General features: G+C 34.3%; 3 protein-coding genes and 1 pseudogene across 5 annotated transcripts; 1 reads left to right on the forward strand and 3 right to left on the reverse strand.

Moving 5' to 3' along the window:
* Positions 1-1,888: 1,888 nt before the first annotated feature.
* Positions 1,889-5,633, reverse strand: LOC111300998 (putative transcription factor KAN4). Of its 2 annotated transcripts, none has more exons than XM_022896532.2 (6): positions 4,389-5,633; positions 4,176-4,252; positions 3,891-3,927; positions 3,504-3,654; positions 2,366-2,453; positions 1,889-2,263 (listed from the first exon to the last, which is right to left on the reverse strand). In XM_022896532.2, exons 1-6 carry the CDS (start codon positions 4,822-4,824, stop codon positions 2,024-2,026), a joined length of 1,029 nt encoding a protein of 342 aa, XP_022752267.1. In that variant the 5' UTR covers positions 4,825-5,633; the 3' UTR covers positions 1,889-2,023. The 2 variants fall into 2 exon arrangements, with proteins under 2 accessions (XP_022752267.1, XP_089613989.1); XM_089757863.1 differs by having other exon boundaries at positions 2,077-2,274; positions 4,389-5,418.
* A 7,237-nt stretch (positions 5,634-12,870) lies between these two features.
* Positions 12,871-15,155, forward strand: LOC111299527 (uncharacterized). The gene is made up of 7 exons (XM_089757712.1): positions 12,871-12,938; positions 13,034-13,091; positions 13,251-13,351; positions 13,701-13,770; positions 13,875-13,934; positions 14,220-14,334; positions 14,859-15,155. Exons 1-6 carry the CDS (start codon positions 12,871-12,873, stop codon positions 14,265-14,267), a joined length of 405 nt encoding a protein of 134 aa, XP_089613838.1. The 3' UTR covers positions 14,268-14,334; positions 14,859-15,155.
* Positions 15,156-16,023: 868 nt separating this feature from the next.
* LOC111315473 (uncharacterized) lies at positions 16,024-16,653 on the reverse strand (annotated as a pseudogene).
* Positions 16,654-17,063: 410 nt separating this feature from the next.
* LOC111315398 (B3 domain-containing protein REM16-like) lies at positions 17,064-21,370 on the reverse strand. Of its 2 annotated transcripts, none has more exons than XM_089758150.1 (5): positions 21,050-21,370; positions 20,653-20,781; positions 18,231-18,786; positions 17,735-17,910; positions 17,064-17,534 (listed from the first exon to the last, which is right to left on the reverse strand). In XM_089758150.1, the coding sequence occupies exons 2-5, from the start codon at positions 20,761-20,763 to the stop codon at positions 17,241-17,243; spliced, it is 1,137 nt and encodes a 378-aa protein (XP_089614276.1). In that variant the 5' UTR covers positions 20,764-20,781; positions 21,050-21,370; the 3' UTR covers positions 17,064-17,240. The 2 variants fall into 2 exon arrangements, with proteins under 2 accessions (XP_089614276.1, XP_022772855.2); XM_022917120.2 differs by having other exon boundaries at positions 20,946-21,369.
* Positions 21,371-21,406: the final 36 nt, after the last annotated feature.

Genomic DNA, 21,406 nt, shown 5'->3' on the forward strand with positions numbered 1-21,406 from the left:
TTTCCTTTATGCATGATTCTTCTCCCAAATGGGATCAGATCAGTGCAGAGAGTGAAGCATTCACATAATCAGGTCTCAGAAGACTGGAATTCTCATCTATATTAATCTCATGTAATCAATATATGAAATTCTTTATCCAATATTGACTTGTTCGCACCATTAGTCACATAATCTTTAGTAAATTTTACAGTGTCTTGGGATTACATTAAGCTATTGGCAGCAAAGGAAAATTGACCAAGAAATTGAAATGCCCCAATAATACTAGAAAATCATCAATACGTCAATTTGGGACCACAAATCCATTGGCAAAGGATATGTATGATTAAATCAACAAAGTTATCTATAATTTGTCTGGAGACTGTATGTTTGATATACAAATTAAATTGTAATTTATATTACATACCCAAAAACATATAAAAAGAAACAAAAAAGAATCTAATACATTGGAAAAAGCAGAACAGGTTAAGACATGAAAAGAAGTTTCAAAGAAAGAAATGGAAGCACAGGATAAATAAGTGTTTTGTCGGAAAGATTTCTTTAACAAGATGAGATATGTAATGATAAAACCGCCTGGAAATTTTGTAGAAAACAGCTTAAAAATTTTAGTAGAAACTAGAAATGATGAAATTTTTGCTTTTCTTGGGTGGGTACTCGAAAAATGACGCTGTCTCATTGGCGGACACAATTTCCACGCAACAGACAACCATGCAATCATTATCGACAAAAACAAGGACCAGTTCCCAATTTCCAACACCCTTCTTTTTTTTTCCTGGACCGCAAATTTTTTGAAGGCCTAAAGGCTAAGACAGAGTCGAACAGGCCCACAATAATTTTGATTTTCAGCGATGGAGACCACCTGATAATCAGCACAAAATCGAGATTGGATCTAACGGGCCTTTTTCTTTTCTTTCTCTGTTTTTGTTTAACCTTCAAGAAAAATGTACAGGTAGGAATTGAGCCTAGGGTAATGAAAGATTGATAGCGACTGTGCACCATATATCCAAATGAAAAAGTACAAGATTTCATTTTCTGATTTCTTCACTGCAGTGATGAAGAAAGGGGCGTGGGCAATTACACGACAACTAACAATGGGGGAAAATTGTATGTTTGCTTTTGTGAGCGTGTGCCTCCATTAATGACTCTGTCATATGTATATGGGACTTCAATTTATAACAGTGTATAAATATAGTCATCCCTTTGATTTTAAACCGAAGTTATCAGAAGGTTTAATTGATCAAGTTGAGATTGAACAGGGGAGGGGACCTCGACCAAACTGGATATCTATGGAGAATTTATGACCACAAGCCTTATTGTTTCTGACATATGCTCCAAAGGAAACGAAATCCGAGTAAGTTGGATATGTGAAATTACTCTTGGATTTCACTAGTCGGTTGAAAGAATCACGCAAATTTGGTGGTCATAGCTTGGATAGTAATTTGAAGAATTGAAGAACAATCATGATTCATGACAACTTTGAAAAAATGTGGTCCTAAGAGAATCATCACGATTACTTAATTAATGCAAAGGGTCATTATTACTATTTTTCAGTAGACGTGTTATATGTGTGGAGTATGGACCCATCTCTTATCAAATCGTACGTTCAAGCTTCTAAGGCCAGAGCCCATCAGGACACGAGCTTTCAAATCTTGGCTACAATCATATCCGTGGACACGAAGGCAGGCATGGCCATACCCAGCTTAATGTTCACAGAGAGCACCGAATGTGAAATTGATTGATTAGCATAAACTGTCGAAGATATTTCGCACACCTGTTCACTGTTGGGGACCCTCCTGGAACGATGCAGAACCCTAGCAAGGACCATAGACCATGGCCCCGAAGTATCAAGATCATTGCTGGATTTTAGAATGCTGGTTTTTTTTTTTTTTTTCACAATGCCATCAAAATTACATGGAACAAGAGGGCTTACACGACATTCACAAGGCTAAATACACTTTCTTTCACGTTTTTGCTTTTTCACTCCAGACAAAATTTAAAGAACATGGAACAATCAAATTCATGCAAATTAGATATTTCCCCCCAAATTCACAGGAAAAACATCATATTTGCTGGTTTTTATGGTGTCTATTGTATAACACTTGAGACGGGTTAACTCATTTGAAGATTCAGCATAGTCCATTTGCCAGCTTGGCCTGCCGAGGGTGAATTCTAGGTTAAGGAACATGTCTGAAGGTGACAAGGAGCTGGGATCTAATCTCTCCTTCATTCTATCCGACACACAAAGCACTTCCTTGTCTCCATCCACCTATAGCAAAACTAAAATTAATCATACGATTGATTATTAACACAATGATAGCTAATTGAGCAACCAATATGTTCGATTTTGTTTTCGCTTATGCAATCATACCTTCGCATCATTTGGCTTAAAAGTCAAGCCATTTCCAGGGCTTGATATGCTCAAATTATTTGTCTCCGTTGAGGTTAGCCATGAACCGCTGCAAACAAGTAAGAAAACACAAAGTAAGATTAAATATAGCTCGCTAGCTCATCCTCCAGGAAGAGGAAGCACTAGCAATTATTAGTCTAAACCAAATCCCCTCTTCATGCATACATTGATCTTATTTGCAGTCTATTCATTTCTAACTGTTTATCATTATTTAATTCAAGATGAAACAGATAAAGAGGGTTTTAATTTCATCTATTTAAAATGTGTGTATAAAAATTGGCTTTCTGAAAATAAGATTGGAAAGTTGATTATAATTACATGATGAGGATATATCTATGATCTATAGTATTTCTTCTCTTCTCTTAAGTTTTGATATATCATATCAAGACTCTAGATATAAATGACTCAATTAAAAAATGTTGAGCATGGAAAGCCATGCAACTCTTGTTGAACATATCTCGGATTAGGAATGCAGCTCCAAAATCTTGCTTTTACAAGATCACATTATACTAAGCTATCGTTGAGGGAGTCAACAAATTAAAGGAGACAGCAAAGTGTATAATTAATTAATTAATTAGTAGATCAATAAATAAGTACAAAGGTCATGCGAAGTTTAGGGTGCTAGCTTCTTGTAAAATGTAGCAGAAGAAAGCCCGTCAGGTTATAGACTTATAGCAGCATTGAAATTTGAACAAAAAACCTTGACTTTTATTAGAAGATAGATATGGGGATTAGTACATTCGAAATCTAACGGGTGGAAACTGGATGGAACTTGGTTTTTGGAATGGAACACGAAAAAAGCTTAGCTTATCAAAAAACCCTAGGTCATCTTCATTAAAATCTATGTCATTGAGGTTCTAATAAACTGGCTTTATCTACACTACAAACAATGACAGACAACACATTGGACCAAAGGAGTCCATGGCCAAGAATATGTGTATTTGCGTGCATGTACGATCGTATTGAGTTGATGCATCAATTTAAATTAGGCATTGTTTTATCTTTAAATTTATGAAGATAGAGAAGATCACGATGCAGCTTCTTAGACAAAGAAATTAAACAGGAAAGCAGAGAGGGGAGATGTTGCAGATGTCCTCACCTTAGGGTCCTTTGTGGTGTCAGTTGTTGTGAGGTTGGTGATGGTTTGAGAGAATAAGAATGGTTGGTATCAGCTTTTCCGGAAGATAGTCTTCCATCCAAATCATCACTCCCTGTCCTTAGGTTCAAACTCATGTCTGTCAGCCCTTGACCTGAAACACCCACGATAAGTTGAGGCACTGCTATTGCTTTATCAGACACCCAGCAAATAATTCATATTTAGAATCAATCAGTCTAATAGTTCCAAACGATTCTGTTTTAGGGGGGAATAGTGGATCAAATGATAAAGCCGCTGTCACACTTGGTCACCGAGTTAGTTCTCAAACAAATTAGAGAAATAATAGAAGAGAAATAAAAATGCTGTAGTCCTAAGGGAAAATCCAATTACCTGATCCCTTGTCAGTGCTCTTCACTGTTCTATACATCTGCATGAACACAGAACACCCATAGAGATAATGAGAAAAAAGTCCATCTTGGTAAGATTACCATCTATAACTAGATGCCCTTTTGTCCTTACCCCTTGTTTCTTCACACCTACTACAGTTGAATCATAGAAATACAAAAATAGAACACGATAAAGATGCCAAAACAACTAAGGAAAATCATAAAATAATAACACTTCTGATCATATACATAAGTTCAAAGAAATGAAGATTGCCCACAGTAACCCCACCTGCAAGTGACTCTTCACGTGAGCTAGGGTTAGATCCTTGACATTCATCAACTCTAAGACAGATTTTGGCGTTGCTCCTGTGACAGTTGCCGATACAAAGATGTAAACTTGTTATGCTTTTTCCAACAAATTTTTCCATTTTGCACTAACTGGGAAAGGAGAAAAATTAAATATATCTATTCTAGATGAAAAGATATGTGAGGTTTATATTACTTTCATGGCCTCCAAGAAGCTGGACTGCATGAACAAAATGAGCATGGAGGGTTGAAGTCCATCTCATTCTGGGAGCTCTGATGCTTCTTTTTACTCCATTGATCATTCTTGCATTTCTCTTGAAATCACGACCATAGATTTGAGGCTGATATTGATGCTGATGATGATTAACGTTTCTTGGTTGTTGTAAATGGGGAGGACCCAAATCTGCCATTTCAAACCCTAAGCTCAACGTGGGTTCCCCAGGTCCTGGATTACTGTATCCATTTTCATGGCTCAAATCGCTTCCACTGCTGCCAGAATCAGTCGTTGAACTCCTATCATTATAGATTGATTTCCTTGATAACCCATCGTAGGCCATTTCCTTGGCCTTACAATCTGAAACGGATGGTGGGCTAATCTGCAAGGATAGATCAGGCAAAGGTGTGGTTCTCATTATATTATTGGAGCTTGTAAACACAAGGAAAAAGTTGAAGATCTTAGTCAAAAAGCCCTGAAGGGAGTATTTTAACACTTAACAGAGACAAGAAATTAAAATAAAGAGAACAAATGAAGGGAAGTGTAATCAAAGCACTGCCCAAAACAATAAGGAAAAGGAAAAGAAAACCGACAGGAAAAGTTGGGTTAGAACTTCGAAGGTAAAGAAATGAAGAGCCGCAAAGGAAAGGAAGGGATGTGTTGTGATTATATCATAAGTGCCCCATGATTTGCATGAGTATTATGTGTGAAAGCAAGAGCGAGTGAGAGAAGAGATTATAGGCTTGTTTGTAGGATCCCTCTAGGTTTGATAGAAAGATGAGAGGTTAAAAAAAAATTGCAGAGACTACAACCAGTCAGATTAAACCAAAAAAAAAAAAATCAATTGCAGCAAAAGAGAAACTAACAATGTTTTTCGAGGGATGATGGTATGAAGGAAAAGTTAATGAAAAGGGCAACTTGTGTATTTAAGGATGCAGAAAAAGATCAGAGACCTTTCCTTCCTTCCCCAGAGTAAGAAAAGTGAGAGAGAGAGAGAGAGAGAGAAAGAGACGAAGCAGGAGTCCGTTTTTCCTTATCTTTTATAATGGGGAATGAAAAAGGAGGTGCTATAATGGTGGTTTATGCAGGTTTGAATTCGAGAAAACACAAAGGGCACTGTTCAATGGAATATTTGGAATGGAAATTGAGTCACTCTCTCTAGAGATCGATCAGTCTGTCTACCTTGGTGACGGATCGCCACCCCCCATTTAAATTCCTCTCCTACTCTTTTTTTCATCTATCTATCTATCTATATATAAATATATATATATATATATCACATTTTTTATCTCAATTTCATAGCTTTTCCTAGAATTGGAATATTCCCGCTTTCATTTCTTGAACGAGGATTGCCTGGCTGCAGGCCAAAAATACCCTATGTTTAAAATTTTTAGCTGCTTTTGTTAGGACTTTTTCATGCAGACATGGCATAAACTTCTTTAAAATCTTTTTCTTCTCTTTGAAAGCTTACTGCCTAACAAATGATGTTTATGCTTAAACTGCTGCGATGTTGTTATTCATGTTGAAAGATTTAACAAAGCGACAAACATAATTATTCACAATGATAATCATTAATTCCATGCTATATATACCAAAACATACTCACCCTTTTCTGTTTATCAAAATCCTTATCATTTCTTCTTATTATGGGTCCGGTTTTACATTTAACTATCCAAAAATCCTGATCAAACCACTATATTTGCCAGCTTTGGTCAAGTCTGTGTCCAATTTTTTAAAAGGAGTCGGGTGCTTTGGCTCAAGGAAAACTCCTGTGGGTGGTGTGTTAGAGTCCTGGTGGGCACGTATGGCAAAAACCTGAATTGTCAATGAGCATCGAGCTGTACACGTGGGAAGATGTTGCCAAGAGAGAAAATATGTGTGTGGGAATGAAAAAATAAAAGGTCCAACGAGTAATAAGGAGGGAAGGAATATGGAGCGGGGACTATTGAAGAGAGGAGTAGTGTCAGATTGGCTGGGGTGTCCGGCAACACCAGGGTCTCAGACCCACATGCAACTCTTACCTAGGCCCCATGTATTTCATTTAAGTTTTTTTTCACTGTTACTTTCCCACGCGCCCTAATCTTAATTTCCTTCTCGTTTTTCACTTCCAAGAGCCCTAGCCCGAGCCTTCAGTTTTTCATATCAAAAGTAAAGGATACCATTCCTCCTAAGTGTGTTTAAAATTATCGTCAACAAGAAAATATCAATAAATTTTAAATTTAAAGGATTCGATTAATAAGTCATGCATATGAACACTAGTTAAAAATAACAAGAGGGGACAAAAACAGAAACAGAGAATTGTGTTGATATTGATTTGAACAAGGTCATGAGCAAAGTGATGAATTGTAAAAACAACAAACAACAAGATACTTGTACATTATTGACAATTTAGTAACTCATTGCATAGGATTATATAGTATGCCATGTATAGTTTTCCAAACACAATAATCCTACCATTGTAAAACTTATTTTAGGGGGTAAATGGTTATTGTAAAACTTCAAACTGTTAGGTGTTGTGTAATCTATTAGTAGAACATTTCATTTTTAATATAAATGAACAAAATTTAATTTCTTGCAGCTTCAAATTCATGAATTTTAACAGTAAAGTATGCAAAAAAAACTAAATACATTAAATTGTATGTATTGAAAATATTTATCTTAAAATTTAGTACTGCTTTGTGCTAGTACAAATTTTACATCCCAAAAATAATACTACTTGGTGACAAAGTGTGAGGCGCGTTCGGATCACGTGAAAGAAAGCGAGTAGGAATTCAAAGACACTGCCCAAACATAAACGTTGAACTCTATGGGTGGTATTTGTTTAACGTGTAATCCTCGCCAACGCCCACTTTCGCTCCCCGTGTCCAAATATTCCTGTTTTAACCTTAAAAGAAAAAAAAAAAAAACCTTGTTGTCGAGCCCCACCCGCGCGTGAAAATCCACATACCAAAAATTAATCTAACATAAGACCATATTCCTCGGCGTCAACATGGTATCTATCACGTGAACATGCGGACGTGAGTCGTGACCTTGTCTAGGTCGTAAGCTCTTCTTTTGTTCTCTTGTCTTGTTCTTTCCTTCTTCAAATCCCCGTTTTATTTGCTGAATTTTCCCTTTAATTTATTCTCATATTCTCGAACCCCCATGGCCTGTCCTCCTTTTCTTTAATCCCATTTGTTTGATTGAAATGTTGATCAAACAGTAACAACAAGAGGACTACAAGGAAAGAAAAAACAATAGATCATATGTTTAAAATGCTTTAATCATTTGTTTATAGTTTTCAAAGCCACGGTCAGCGCCTGATGCGCTCTAGATTCTCCGAGAAATGAAAAATATTTTGGTTTCTTCTGTTAGTTTATTTGAGAGAATAATTAAAATTCTTTTTTATTTTTTCTTTCTCTTTGGTTTGTGTTGGGCTTTGGATTATTGAATTAATACGTTTTGCAGTGGGGTAATATCCGGTCAACATGTCCCTCTATGGCTCACTTGAAATGTTGTCAAATGCTTGGGTTATATTCTCATTCCATGTGTTTGTCTTATAAGAACATTTTGCCTATGAATTTTTTTTTCAATTCGTGAAATCTTCCAAACTTGTAGTTTTAATATCGTTTTCATTATCATATATATATATATATATGTATATATATATATATATAAATTGAACATCACTCTTTTTATAAAACCTTTGTTTGATATATATTCAACTGATTAAGTCTAGAATTCAAGATTAATTAATGCTTCATTTGAATGATCGATTAAAGGAGATTGAATTCAGTAATAAAATGAAGTGATGGCATGGTAGGAATTTTTTTCCATCATTCATTCAAATGAAGTATAAATAACAACCTATACCATTTAAATTAATCTCATAGTGCTTATAATTTTAATACGTTTCCAGTTGGTAGCTGTGGTTTTACGAGATGCATAAATGTTTTTAATGGTGACGTTTGTCTCTTAAAAAGGAAGAAATGATGGATGCAGTGCATATCAAGCAAGAACAGACGTGTTTATATTACTATTGTTAATTACCAAAATTATTAGCTGGTAAATGACTGTCGGACCGCCGAAGAAATAAAAAATTTAAGGCCTAACCATAGCTTTATAACTAATATTCTTCCTAGCTACCACATTCATAGTCATCTCTCATTTCTTACCACCATTGTTCAATTCTAAACTTAAATTTAACAATGATGAACTTCATATTCCAACAAAGTTTGGGTAAGTTTTGATTTTTGAAGAGAAGATCAGAAGAGTCCAACATTAAAGACCAAATATTGATATGCAAATCATACAAAACAGGGTTTTTTTTTTCTGTTTTTTTTTTTTTATGGTTCATTCTTTGATACTTACTTTGTCTTGAAGATTAAAAAAAAAATGTCTATTCCAATTGGAAGAATATTAGCTTCTTCATGGTGATTCGTGAGATTAGGTTAACAGGCATGTGTTGCTTTGAAATTTGAATATATATATATATATATATATCACCTTCTCGGCTTCTCCCACTATGTTTAGAGTATTTGCGGAGGTAAGAAGACAAAAGAGAAAGGAAGGAATCACCGAAAGCAACGCCGTTTAGGCTGACGTGAACCACGACATTACATCAAATATACTCACAACAGTGTATAAAAAAGAGAATAAACCCTGGCTGGCTGGCTGGCTCCCAATCCCACATCGTTCCATTGGTTTAGAATTTTCTTATGTCTTAATTTGTATGGCATTTGATGCTCGGACTGAAAAAGAAAAGAAGAGGACTGTAACTGTAATTAAGATCTTAATTATAATACCAATAAACTGTTAATTTGATGATATTGAAATTTGTTTAAAAATAAAATTAAAAATCTTGAATTTGAATTTGAATTTAAATTTAAATTGTAATTAAAAAAATATTAATCATAGTCATTAACAGTTAATGAATAACTAGAGACAACAATTTGGTCAAAACTAGCACTTAAAAAGTTCAATAATTGATATGATTAATGTAATTAAAAGAGAGGGAGATCAGATGGGTAGGCAACATTTTACTTGTAAAAGGGATAAATAGGTTCAAAGAGAGCCTTTCCTGGTAAAGTAAAAAGAGTTTTGAGAAGAAAACAACACATTAATGAAATCAGACCCTACGCAAACCCTAAAAATATATATTTCTTAGCTTGTTGAAAACAGCTCAAACTAATAAAATTTAATTGAACACGATTTCAGACCTTGGGACTTGAAATCTTATATTCTTAAATATTTCTGCATAGATTTGAATTCTGATCTTGCTGTTACTATCCTGGAGACCTCACTAATTGGTTTGTCAAACTTGCCACAGCTCAGCTTGATGATTATCATTAACATCAGGAAAGCCAAATAGAGTATATATATGGACAATATGATGACTGAAGAAACAAAATTTGATCAAACTGAAATATGTTAAGAAAAATGACATTCGTTCAGTTCATTGAAAACCTTTCTCTCTTTTCTCTTCTATCTGGTGTCTCTTCTCTTCATTGGCTTAACCCCCCCTCTCTCTGCAATTTTTTTTTTAGCAAATAAATTTTAAAATATATAAATTATTCAATCTTTTAAATAAAAAAATATATAACGTATCCAACAATTTAAAAATAATAATTACAAATAATACATTCAAAATTATCATAATAAAAAATTATCGACTGAACTAGAACCTAAAACTTTTACTTTAAAAAGAATGATATTTATCAATTAAACCAAACTTTTGTTGGTAAAATTTGGAATTGACCCAAAAGAGAGGGGGGAAAAAGTCAGTACGAAAACGCATGTTGATTCATGAATTGAAAAACGAAAAGTGGAGAGAAGCAGTGTAAAAAACAGTCTCAATCAGACAGAAAGGATGCAGCAAAGAAAAGGCCGTTTAAGCTAAAAAGCTGTCCAGAAAACACTCTCCAAAAAAGCAGAAAGTGAAGTGAAGATTGTAAATTAGGTGTGGGATGATTTGTCATGTGTACTAGGGTTATATAAATTCCCAGTTGTACGGTGTTTTTTACCCACGAAGTTTTCAATTGGAGCTGGATTGTACTTTTACATCACATGACCCACTTTCAGACAGCAGCTCATGTGCCTGCAATCAGTTCTTTGTTGGGATCTCACAGTGGCCACCGAGAATTCGTCTGCCCCCTCGTAAAAGAGTTGATATCCAGTGGAAAAAGCCTTACCCAACTAAATTAAATGCCAAACTAAGAGTCAAATTGATCATATGATCATATGATCTTATCATGTAACTGTGGTAGCTAGTTCCTTAGGCTTTTTGAAATTCTAACACTAAAAGTAGTAAAAAATTTTTAGCCAAAAAAAATAAATAAAATTATGTAATTATTGTTAGAATGTTATTAGTTTATATATTTTGTAAAAAAAATTAAATTTTGTGAAAATTGTAAAAAAATTCAATTAATAAAACATGGTTTCTTACAATAAATTTTTTATTTGAAGTATTTTTCTTATTAAAGACTGTTAATAGATAATTAAGATATTTTTTATTTTTATATTAATCTAACATATATAATATCCCGTCAACTTGATTATGTTACTATTGTACCTTACAAACACCTCATATTTTATTTATAAATACAATCATATAAGAACTATCAAGAAGATCCATCTTTTTCTTTTACTTTTTTATAATTTCTCTTGTTCTAATCTTTGATTTAAATGTTAGAGCATAAACATAAAGAACATCCAATGCTTTTGCTTTTAATTATTTTTTCTTCTCTTATAATTTTAAAATTTTGACCCTCAACTTAGAGGTTGGCACCAACATTTTTGTTGCGTAATTGATCATAAAATGGTAAGTGAAGAGATTGCATCTTGATGACCTCATGCTTTTTCCTTCCCTTATAACTTGGCCAAATTCAATGGAGTAATAAAATTTCTTTCCCTATTGTGTTTCCGGGGGTACCTTGTCAACATTCTCGTGACACTGTCCTCCGTATTCTCTTTTTCTTCCCATAGTTGTCATGATTCTTTTGGACCACATTTACACATTATTCTTTCATATTTCGGGTGCAAAAAAAATGCTTCTGTTCTTTTTTTTTTTTTTTTTCTCACCTTCAGACCTTTTTCACCTTTTTTCTTCCTTGTTCTGACTCTTTCTAACATTGCCAGAAAGAATGCTCTTTTTTCCTTGTAAATTGTCAAACTCCTCTTTAATAGAATGTAAGAAAACTAAAACTGACAATGTCAACATCAAACTAATTAAAATTCTATCTATTTCCCACTCATGAAGGAATAAAAACATCCTCATGACGTACCAAAATTATTAGTTTTTTGAAGCTTTGATTATTCTAAATTCCATTAAAAAATAAAACAATTTATTTAGATGATTGCATCGTTTCTGTATTCCTTAAGACACATTACCTTTGTAAAATTGTCATATGAACATGACATGAAATATTAGTTTTTTTTTTTTTTTTGAAAGAAATGTAAGAGTAAAGAAATTACTCAATTCTCATATCAAATTAAAATATAAAAACCTTTACTAAGTAGTTAAAATTCGTATATTTAAATTAATTTTAATAAATAATTATCAATTAAATTTAAATTCAAAATTTTTACGTGGATGATATATGAAAGATTAGTTGTGATTAGATAATGGTTAGCTTTCTTGATTGGCAACATATTTGTGCTTTACCCTCAATTCCTTATCCTATCTGCCACTAAAAAGGCAGAATGAATAATAAAATATATACTATATGTTATAATTTTGTTTCTATATACTTAGAGAGGCTTTAATTTGGGATGTGGTCAGTTTCAAGAGTATTGGAGTTTGATCTTTTTCCTATTTGGTGTGACTTGAGAGAAAAAAAAAAAAAAAACCAGACAAGTTCTAAAATGAAAATTAGAAAGATTAGACTGTTTGATTAACCCATTAAGCAGATTAAATCCAAGTGTATCCTTGGAAATTGAGCCTCAAATAATATTGTGGAAATCTAGAAACCAAAAATGCCAAATGAGGTCATGAAGAAAGGATCACAGTATCAAATTAAAATGGCTCAAACAGAGAGATGACAGCTTTCTAAATGAAGTATAGGTGAAAAAATTAATTTTGGCAATGGGAAAGGTCATTAACAATCATTAATTTTTTGTAATCTTTCTCAACATATATATTATGATTTATTTTATGTCAATTTTAGGTGATTGTTAGACTTTGAAGAATGTACTAATTTATTTGGTTTAATATATAAAAAAATTATTTTACAAATAAGATTAAGAGGGTAATATATAATTTTTAAAATATATTTTAAAATATAAAAAAATAATTAAAAATAAAAATGAAATATATACCAATTTTAAAAATCATTTATTAAATTAAAATTTTACACTAATAATTTATCAAATAGTAACTCTAATATATAAGTCTTTGTCCAATTGTCACATTAATTTGCTTTTTTTTTTTTATAAAAAAAATTCGAAGGTAAATAAATTATTCAATCGTTTCAGATTATGATAAGATATGCTTGACAACTTAAGACAAGTAGTTACAGGTTGTTCATTCGATATGATCTCAATAAGTAACCACCGGTGACACTTGAACCTAAGATCTTTTCGTCGATAAAGATAAACTTAATCGATTGAACCAATCACATATTGATATTTTTATTTTCACTTACAACCAGCCAAAAAGCTGTCAAGGTTAGAAGAGTCCAAGTCGATTTTGGAATAGCTCTTCTCAAGGTAAATCTGGCCCAAAATGTAACGGGTCGTTCCCGGCCCAATACAGATTTCCCGCTGTCGTCAAGCTGAGCCGAGTCCAGAATTGGAATCCATGCAAGAAATTTGTTCAGGAGACGAACAAATCATCGCTTGTTTCTAGAGTAGTGATCAGATTGAAACTTGGAAAATAAAAAAAGAAAAGAAAAGACGCTGTTTCACTTCTTCAATTGTGCAATTCTGACCTTCGGTCCTCACGCCGTCTACTACTCCGCCATTCCCTCGTACGTCCGCCACCCCCTTTTGCTCGATTGTACACCTCATTTTCATGTAATTTTATGATCTACTAATCGATTAGAATCTTTTTCTTTTTAATGTCTTCGTTTAGTTAAATCTCACACGTCGATTTGTTCGTTCAAAACCGAAAAAGGAAAATGTCTCGATCGAAAGATCGAGCTAAGATCTTTTAAACAAATGTTAAAAACGTTCGATTAAAATGTTCAAAAGCTATAATATGGACCTAATTTGATGTTGTTTTAGAAAAAAATGTTCAGGAAAGGTGTTATTTTCTACTAAATTATAGTATTTTTAATGTATAAATCAGTCTATTTATGTAAATTTATGTTTATGCAGATCTGAGTATGATACTCTTGGTACCTCTGTTAAAGCTTCCCTTGTTTATCTCGGAACAGCTTTTGTGAAGGTTATTACCACTTCTAAAATTACGTGCTAAACTTTAATCTAATGTCTTTTTGAGTCGCATTTTGGATAGTTAATTTGGTTTGTTTTGATTTTATATGGTGGCAGCTTGTTTGCCTGGCAACGTTTTTGAAGGTTTCTGAGAATGATATCTTTGATCAATACGAGGTATTTTCCATTTTTTTGTTCTGAAATTGGAATCTACATGGATGAATGCTAATATCGCCTTAATTATACATGTTTACAAATTCTGATTTGATCTTTTTTTGTGGTTCAGTTGAAGATAGACAGATGTTAAAATTAGATAGAAATTAATGTGAAAATTTTTGCCACTTTGTTGTCTATAGTTGCATAAGGGGTATGTTAGGGATGTTGCTTGTGATTTTGCCATTAGTCTTTAGGAACAGTCTGTATTTGCAACTTATAACAATCATGTCGCTTATGCATTTTCAGGAACTTTTGAAAGCACTGATTGGTTTTATAGATGTTGCTGGACTTTAGTTTACCTTAACACAGTTGACTTACAGGAACATCTCTCAAAATCATAAATTTCAAGCTGTTGGACTTGGTAAGTGAGATTGACTCAAACATTTAAGTTGAAGTCAGCTTTGTCCCCTTCCAAATGCCCCCCCTCCAAATAATTTTTTTTTTTTTAAAAGAAGAGTGCCTCATTTTGCGTTTGTGGTTTTTGACCCTTAAAACTATCACCATTCATCATATCATCTAAATTATTGATGAGTTGAATTACTAGGAGCAAGGCTTGATCTTTGTTACAAATAAAATAAATATCATAGTGTTAATAGAATGAATGTTCAGACTAAATTCAGTTCAAGAAGGTTGAAATCACTCAGTTTTCCATTTTGAAGTACTTGTAGAGGAATACCTCAATTTGGAGCAGGATTTCTGGTACTATTTTTAGTGATGTTTGATGCTAGTATTGGCCTGATGTTAACAGTTAGTAAACCATTGAGGATAAACATTAGTAATAATATACATAATAGACGTGGGGATGAGCTTCATCTAGCGTATTTTTCATGGTTCTTTTCACTTCCTAACATCAGCACTATGGCTTCTTTCTTTCCATGTTGATAGGATGGGCTTTTGCTGATTCGGTTCTACATAGATTGGCACCCCTTTGGGAGGTAGCTAAAGGACTAGAATTCACTTGGGATTACATTCTGCGAGGCCTGGAAGCAAATGCTAATTTGGAATGTTTATTTCTTCAATGGTTGGGACATTTTTTTTTCAAACTTCCTTGTTGGGCATTCTTGATTCTGTAAAGTAGTTTATTTGCAAAGGTGTTGATATATCAGAATAATGATTGTGCGACAGCAACATTTTAGAATTATGTGTTAGTCTAATCAAAAGCGAAAGTAGAATTTCTCTCTCCTTATAGACATCCCTATCCTTTTCTCAATTCAGGTGTTTAGTATATCTCTTGCAACATTGGGATCTTTGATGTGGCTTTGGAAGAACAAGCCCAAGACTTTGATCCCCAATTCCCTATAATATATGCATGTGCTGGAATTTTTGCAACCATGCCATCCGTTACAAGTCCTGTTTTAACTTGTCACTGCATCTGCCCACAATTTTCTCATTCTTTCTGCTTGACCACAATGAAAATACTGAATGAAAACCTTTTTCCTTGGCTAAATTTCGGCAGTTATCTGGGGTGAGGATTGGGATGGCACTTTGCAAGGGTGGTGGGCTTTGAATTGTCCATATCTCTGATAATGGCTTTCATTAGTTGGCAATTGTTTTCTTCATGCCAATTGCCAAAGTCCCTTTGCATGAGCGGCACAGTTACACCCTCCACCTGATGATTGATGAGATACTGTCAATTCCACTTCGTGAGATTCTTTACTAAATTTTTCCCAATGCCACTCCGTTGTCTGCTTTAAATTTCAATTATCTTCGATGTAGTTTAAAAGTTTTATCATTGTTGGAACTGTCTAACATTAATCCATAGAATTTTGCCCAAGGCACAAAACTCAAATATTGTATCTCCAGAAAAAGTAGTGAAATGATTTTAAATGTAGAATTTGGTAGCATTATTGTTCCATACCTTCTCTTCAAGAACCTTTGCATATTATTATTATTATCTTTAAGGTCAAGTGGAGAATTCATCAATCAAACTAAATGCAATGCATGTTCTGTTTACAGGGGAAAATTTCGGCTTGCATTTACTGAACAAGCTCGATGCATCTCTACTTGATAAAAGGCTTCTATTTTAGGATTTGATTAACTCTATTGCAAGTTATTAAAACTTTTAAATGATCTCTGGAATGTTTTGATTATACAACCAAAAGTATTCACGTTAACATTACACAAAAGGAAAAAACATGTTTTTGTCTCTGAAGCAAGACAAATACTAGAACAAAAGTGCTTGCTGCTCAGATTCCTCCAGAGATGCTTCGATACACAAAAGAACAAAGCCAACTGCAACCCCAATCAGAATATGCCCGTTCATGATAGCTGCAATCCTGAAAATCTCTGCTGCTGCATTGCATGTAGAGGATAGGGCTCCCCACCCTTTTCATCCTTTGTCATGGGCCTTCAAGGAGCTGGCAACATTAGCAAAGCACTGGTAAGTGCACACCGGCAGCCCAAGGGAAATCACATTGTTGTTTGCTTTGAGACCAATATAGGAATTCATTCCTCCAATGTGCACCACTTTGGGTGTTCTTGGTCGGGTTTTGCTGCCACAACTCACCACTGCGCCAGTGACTATTGTAGGAGCAAGGACAGCTGAAGTTGTCGCCACGTCCACCGAGCTTGAGATCAAGAAGATACAGCATTTTGGCATGCCAAAAGAATTCACTTAACAAAGACCTTAAGGCATTCGAGAAATAAAATGAAACAAAAGAAACGAAATGGAGGGGTTTGGGATTACCTATTAGTTCGATCAGTGCAGGATTTTGCAGATAGAGGAGATGAAACAAAACTCAGTGCCGTATGACGGGAAAGTCGTGATTTCAGATAAGGTTGCGTGAATTATTGAGATGAGGAGATGGGCCCTTTGATGGTAGAAAATATCAAACATTCAAACTGTGGCATATTGAGATTGGGCCTTTTCTAATCGTTTACGAGAAACTACCGAGTTTCTGTCACTTTGTCATAGATTGGGATAAAATTGTAAAGAAGCAACAATAGGGGTAAAACAGGCTCCTCAATGGCGGTATAAATACATGTAAGAATAGTTAGCTTAGTTGCGCATGTCAAAGTGAAAGAGAAGAGGTTTGCTAAACAGCAATATGGTTGATAATGAAAGCACTCTATCAACAAAGCTCAGAGAAATTGGAAGAGACAAGTGACGGAACATTAACCACCTGAACATGTATAATTACAATCTGATCGAGTTTCCAGTAGGCAGTAGTCTAAAACTACAACTTAACAACATATTAAACAGTTATTGCAAATTCACTTCTGGCAGATTCTACGATGTAATTGTCTCCAAGAATTATTGGACAAGATTTAGGACGAGGCAGGGTGTAGTTGGGTCAGAGGAACTGCTGCTTCCAGAACGTGGAAGATGGTAACATCCAGGATGATTGGTTTTCTTCCAATATTGGCAGGCTCAAATACACACACATCATGTTCTTGTAAGTCGTTGTCATTCACAAAATTCCTCCAACCACCAGAAAGCCCTCCACAATTACGACTTCTGTGATAGTTAAATCTGGTCCTCCATGTACGCTTGTTAATTCGTAGAATCACATCTGCATTTTCTTTTGAGAGATGTTTAGCCACCCATGCAGCAGGGATTGACTGCATGGACCCGAAAATACAAGATATAAACACCATCATCTTTTTTAAATGGAGAAACAAGGCATATGTTATGTACAAAACTATGAAACTTTTTGCTTATGTCAATATATAGGATGAATAAAAGAAGTAAAAGACAGTCATTGAAAAAAGGAAAGCACAATGAAACCAAAAGTTCGATCAAGTTCAAGGAAGAAGCTTACCATATAAAACCGTCTCTCTACATGTGTGGGCTTCATAAGTACCATAAAACCCTCTTCGGCTAATGCTTCCTGTGCCATTAACAAGACATTTGTTTTCTCAACTTGAGTCGCAGGCCTTTTACAAGATGCATGCTGAGGGAAAAAGACATCTCCATCCATGGATGTATGTTCAAACTCTGAATCATTTGGAAATTAGGGTGGAAAAGAGAGTACAATCATCAGTCACCTAATTTCAGTCTCCAGCAAGGCAATATACTACATTTTGGTTTTAGTCATTAAGCAGAAAACACATTCCAAAAGTGGGTCCGACAACAAGGCACAACAATTGAATATCCAAGAAATCACCAAGAAGTTCCCAAAATCATTGCAAGGACCATAATATTGCAGTGTCAACAATAAAAAGTAGGAGGCAGGTGTCAACAAACTTATATCAAATGTTAAACCTACCATGAAAAGCAGGTTTTATGCATAGAAAAAGTTTTAGAAGTGCTCTTACCAGTTTCGACCTTCACTTCTCCAGAAAAAGAAGAAAGTTCTTTGCCTCCAAGGCTCTCCCTAGCATGGATGGACCTAGTAGAAGAACCCACATTCCGCATCTTCTTATTAGTAGCAGCCGAGTTGATAGGTTCTCTTGGTGGCCTCATGTCAATGTCATTTTTAGGAGATTTTTCTGGTCTACTTTCAAGTCCACATTGTGAAGAGTTGTACACAATTTCATCAGGATTTTTATTCATCTTTCTTTCTGTTTGATATCCGCTGTCAAATTCTGTATGCCCACACTTCCTCACAAAATAAGAAGATGCCTTCTCACACAAGCTCCGGCCATCAAACATCAAAACATCAAAATTTGACACTCCATTGAACTTGAAGATCAAAAAGTCATTCTCTACCAAAGAATGGTCTTTTACAAAATTTTTCCATCCACGATCAAAGAACAAGGCATCATCATCTTCGGTCACGCCTACATCCCAGATGATTCCGCCGGGACCTTTAAGGGTCACAGTTTCCGGAAGCTTTTTCTTGATATTCTTAGTAAACTTTTCGGGTACTTCCTGCAGTTTCATACATCATTAAAACGCAATGCAAAGCTCAATATTAGAAATTTTAAATTATCCACTATCAAAGTAAAAGAAATATCAACAAAGGCTCAGCAACTCCTGGATCTCCAAAATTCCTGAATTTTCTAGCAAAGAACAACCAAAGAAAGGTAAAATGCAAATGCCAAAAGCCAAAAGCCTGCCTAATACCCCATGTCTCCTACACCAAAATCTAAAATGCCATAAGTGTAATAGGAGAAAGAGGATAGACATGCAGACTTGGAACATGATGACAAGATCACTCTTTCTCCCTTCAAATTTGCAGCTTGATTGCTAGAGAAAAAAGCCCAAAATATATTGGGGTTTACCTTAAATTTTATGATCCCACATCGAAAGTTAAGTGAAGTTATAAAAGTTTGAGTTTTACTTATATCTCACATTGAGAGTTTAGTAAAGTTATAACAGATTTCACCCTCATAAATAAGATTTTTTTATTTTAGTTTAATAATCACTGACAGTTAGACACCAATAAAATAGTTAAGTGAGTAAGTTATTAAAAAGGTGTAATTGAGTTTTGGGTTAATTTTTGAATAAAAAGTTTTGGTGATTTTTTTAATTCAAAAGTCTCACAATTTTGGGTTTTGAGTAGGTCATTTTGAGTTAGATCAAAACAAATATATATTTTTGTTTTGAGTTTACTATTTTATGTATGGGTCTTGCGCGTTGATTTCCCAATATTTTAAGATATATGAAAAAGGTATGTCTAATATGACCATGTCCAAGTTTGAGATTTCTTTATTTGATAGAAAGAGTAATTTTATTTTATGGCACAATACAATTCAAGATCTCTTAATACAACAAAGATTAGATCAGTTATTAGAGAGTAATAAGCCTGAGGTAATGTTTAACAGTAATTGTAATAGACTTCAAAAGAAAGCTATTAGTATTATTAGATTGACGCTAGCTCCAAAGATAAAGTATAGTGTCTCAACTTAGAGTACTCCGAAGAGTTTGTAAGATAAAGTTAAGGGTATTTATGCTTTGAAGTCGTTAGCTAAGAGATTAAGAGATTATGGGGATATTATGGTTGCCAACTGTGAAAAGGTGTAGATTTAAGATATTGGGAGTGTTCGCCTTAGATCTCATAATGGTGTTGTTAAAATGCTTCATCGTGTAAGGTATGTACCAAGTTATAGCTATAATTTGATTGCTTTCGGTGAGTTAGCTTATTAGGAGTACACATACTATGATAATAATGATTGGTTGAAAGTGTACAAGAATGATAATGTGATTTTATAAGGAGGACTTGTTGTGGTTTGGCTTAAATCTCATAATCCCGTCGAAAGTTAAAAGTAAAGTTATAAGAATTTGAGATTGTCTTGTATCCCATATTAGGAGTTCAATAAAATTATAAAAGGTTTCACCGATACTTTGGTTTTAGTTTGATAATCACAGATAGACACCAAAAGAATAACTAAGTTAATAGACTATTAAAATTGTGTAATTGATTTTTGGGTTAAGTTTTGAGTAAGTAATTTCTGGGTGATTTTTCTTATTCCTAAAGTCTTGTAAAGATTTATTTGTTAGTAAATCGGGTTTAGAGTAGACCATTTTGAATTAGACTAAAATAAATATATTTGTGTATTTTTATTCTTGTTTTAAGTTTGTTATATTGTATGTGAGTGCTGCATGTGCCTATTGATTTCCTAACAAAATGAATCTCAAAAAAGGTCGTCAGTTTATCCCCTGATAAAGTCAAGGTATGAACTATAGACTGCAACGTTATTATTTAAGAGTTCCACTTCAACTAAGGAAACATACAGCGATCAGAAGATGAATCTGGATAGGCAAAAGAAAAGGCAATGTCAAGATGGAACTTACAAGCCGCTGGAGAAAATCACCACGGAGAAATTGAGAGAAATTAATGGACTGAAAATGGGTCCAAAAGATTTCCTCTTCCCAGCTCCTACAATCCTTATACTTGTCTCCCATTTGCTTAATCACATGGTTCTGCAGCCAAAATTCAGATGATTAATAAAAAATAAAAAGAGTTAACGACACATCAAACCCAAAAAGTATTGCAGATCTCAAGAAGCTGAATACCATTCAAAAAGAAGCGGAAAACCCACCAAGAAGAAAGCAAGCAGAATAAAATGTTAAATGTAATCACTCACCTTAACGGGCTCACCTAGGAGGTCAAAGAAGATAGAGTAACAAATGGACTATAAAACCCAGAAAAATAAAGTTATTAATGATCGAAAGTACAGTTCATCTAGACCTGGCTTGATGTATTTATGAGATAAATGCCTTGCTTTTATGATTCATTTGTTTTTAATTCTTTGTTTCTGTAGAAGCAATGAAGAATCCAAAGGGGATTGAAATGAACAAGGCAACAACTGTGTAGATTGAAGAGCTGAGAGAGAGCCAGAGAGGAGTAGTCCAGGGAGAGTCGTCGTAAAGGACAAGCCTTGGTTTTGGAGTGTTAAAGAGTTCATAGGAACACGCTTGGCACTCCCCACGGAGTTGGGGTACTGAACCGAATCTACTGTTTTGGCTTCGTGGACTGGGCTGGTTTCCGCAGCTCCCATTACGTTTGGTCTGCGATTTGACTCTGTTAGGAAATTCCAATCATGGG

Source organism: Durio zibethinus, chromosome 3 (assembly GCF_047325235.1).
Source record: "Durio zibethinus cultivar Kanyao isolate XHJ-2024 chromosome 3, ASM4732523v1, whole genome shotgun sequence".
Taxonomy (NCBI): Eukaryota; Viridiplantae; Streptophyta; class Magnoliopsida; order Malvales; family Malvaceae; genus Durio; species Durio zibethinus.

Excerpts from the sequence above, each read along its gene's own strand:
- LOC111299527 (XM_089757712.1), top strand. The coding sequence starts at position 12,871 with ATGCTTGACAACTTAAGACAAGTAGTTACAGGTTGTTCATTCGATATG. Across the intron at positions 12,939-13,033 it reads ATCTCAATAAGTAACCACCG|CCAAAAAGCTGTCAAGGTTA; the intron begins GTGACACTTGAA and ends ACTTACAACCAG. Across the intron at positions 13,092-13,250 it reads TTGGAATAGCTCTTCTCAAG|TTGGAAAATAAAAAAAGAAA; the intron begins GTAAATCTGGCC and ends TCAGATTGAAAC.
- LOC111300998 (XM_022896532.2), bottom strand. The coding sequence starts at position 4,824 with ATGAGAACCACACCTTTGCCTGATCTATCCTTGCAGATTAGCCCACCA. Across the intron at positions 3,928-4,175 it reads ACGTGAAGAGTCACTTGCAG|ATGTATAGAACAGTGAAGAG; the intron begins GTGGGGTTACTG and ends GTGTTCATGCAG. Across the intron at positions 2,264-2,365 it reads TTAAGCCAAATGATGCGAAG|GTGGATGGAGACAAGGAAGT; the intron begins GTATGATTGCAT and ends GTTTTGCTATAG.
- LOC111315398 (XM_089758150.1), bottom strand. The coding sequence starts at position 20,763 with ATGGGAGACAAGTATAAGGATTGTAGGAGCTGGGAAGAGGAAATCTTT. Across the intron at positions 18,787-20,652 it reads GTGATTTTCTCCAGCGGCTT|GAAGTACCCGAAAAGTTTAC; the intron begins GTAAGTTCCATC and ends ATGAAACTGCAG. Across the intron at positions 17,535-17,734 it reads TAGAGAGACGGTTTTATATG|TCAATCCCTGCTGCATGGGT; the intron begins GTAAGCTTCTTC and ends GGGTCCATGCAG.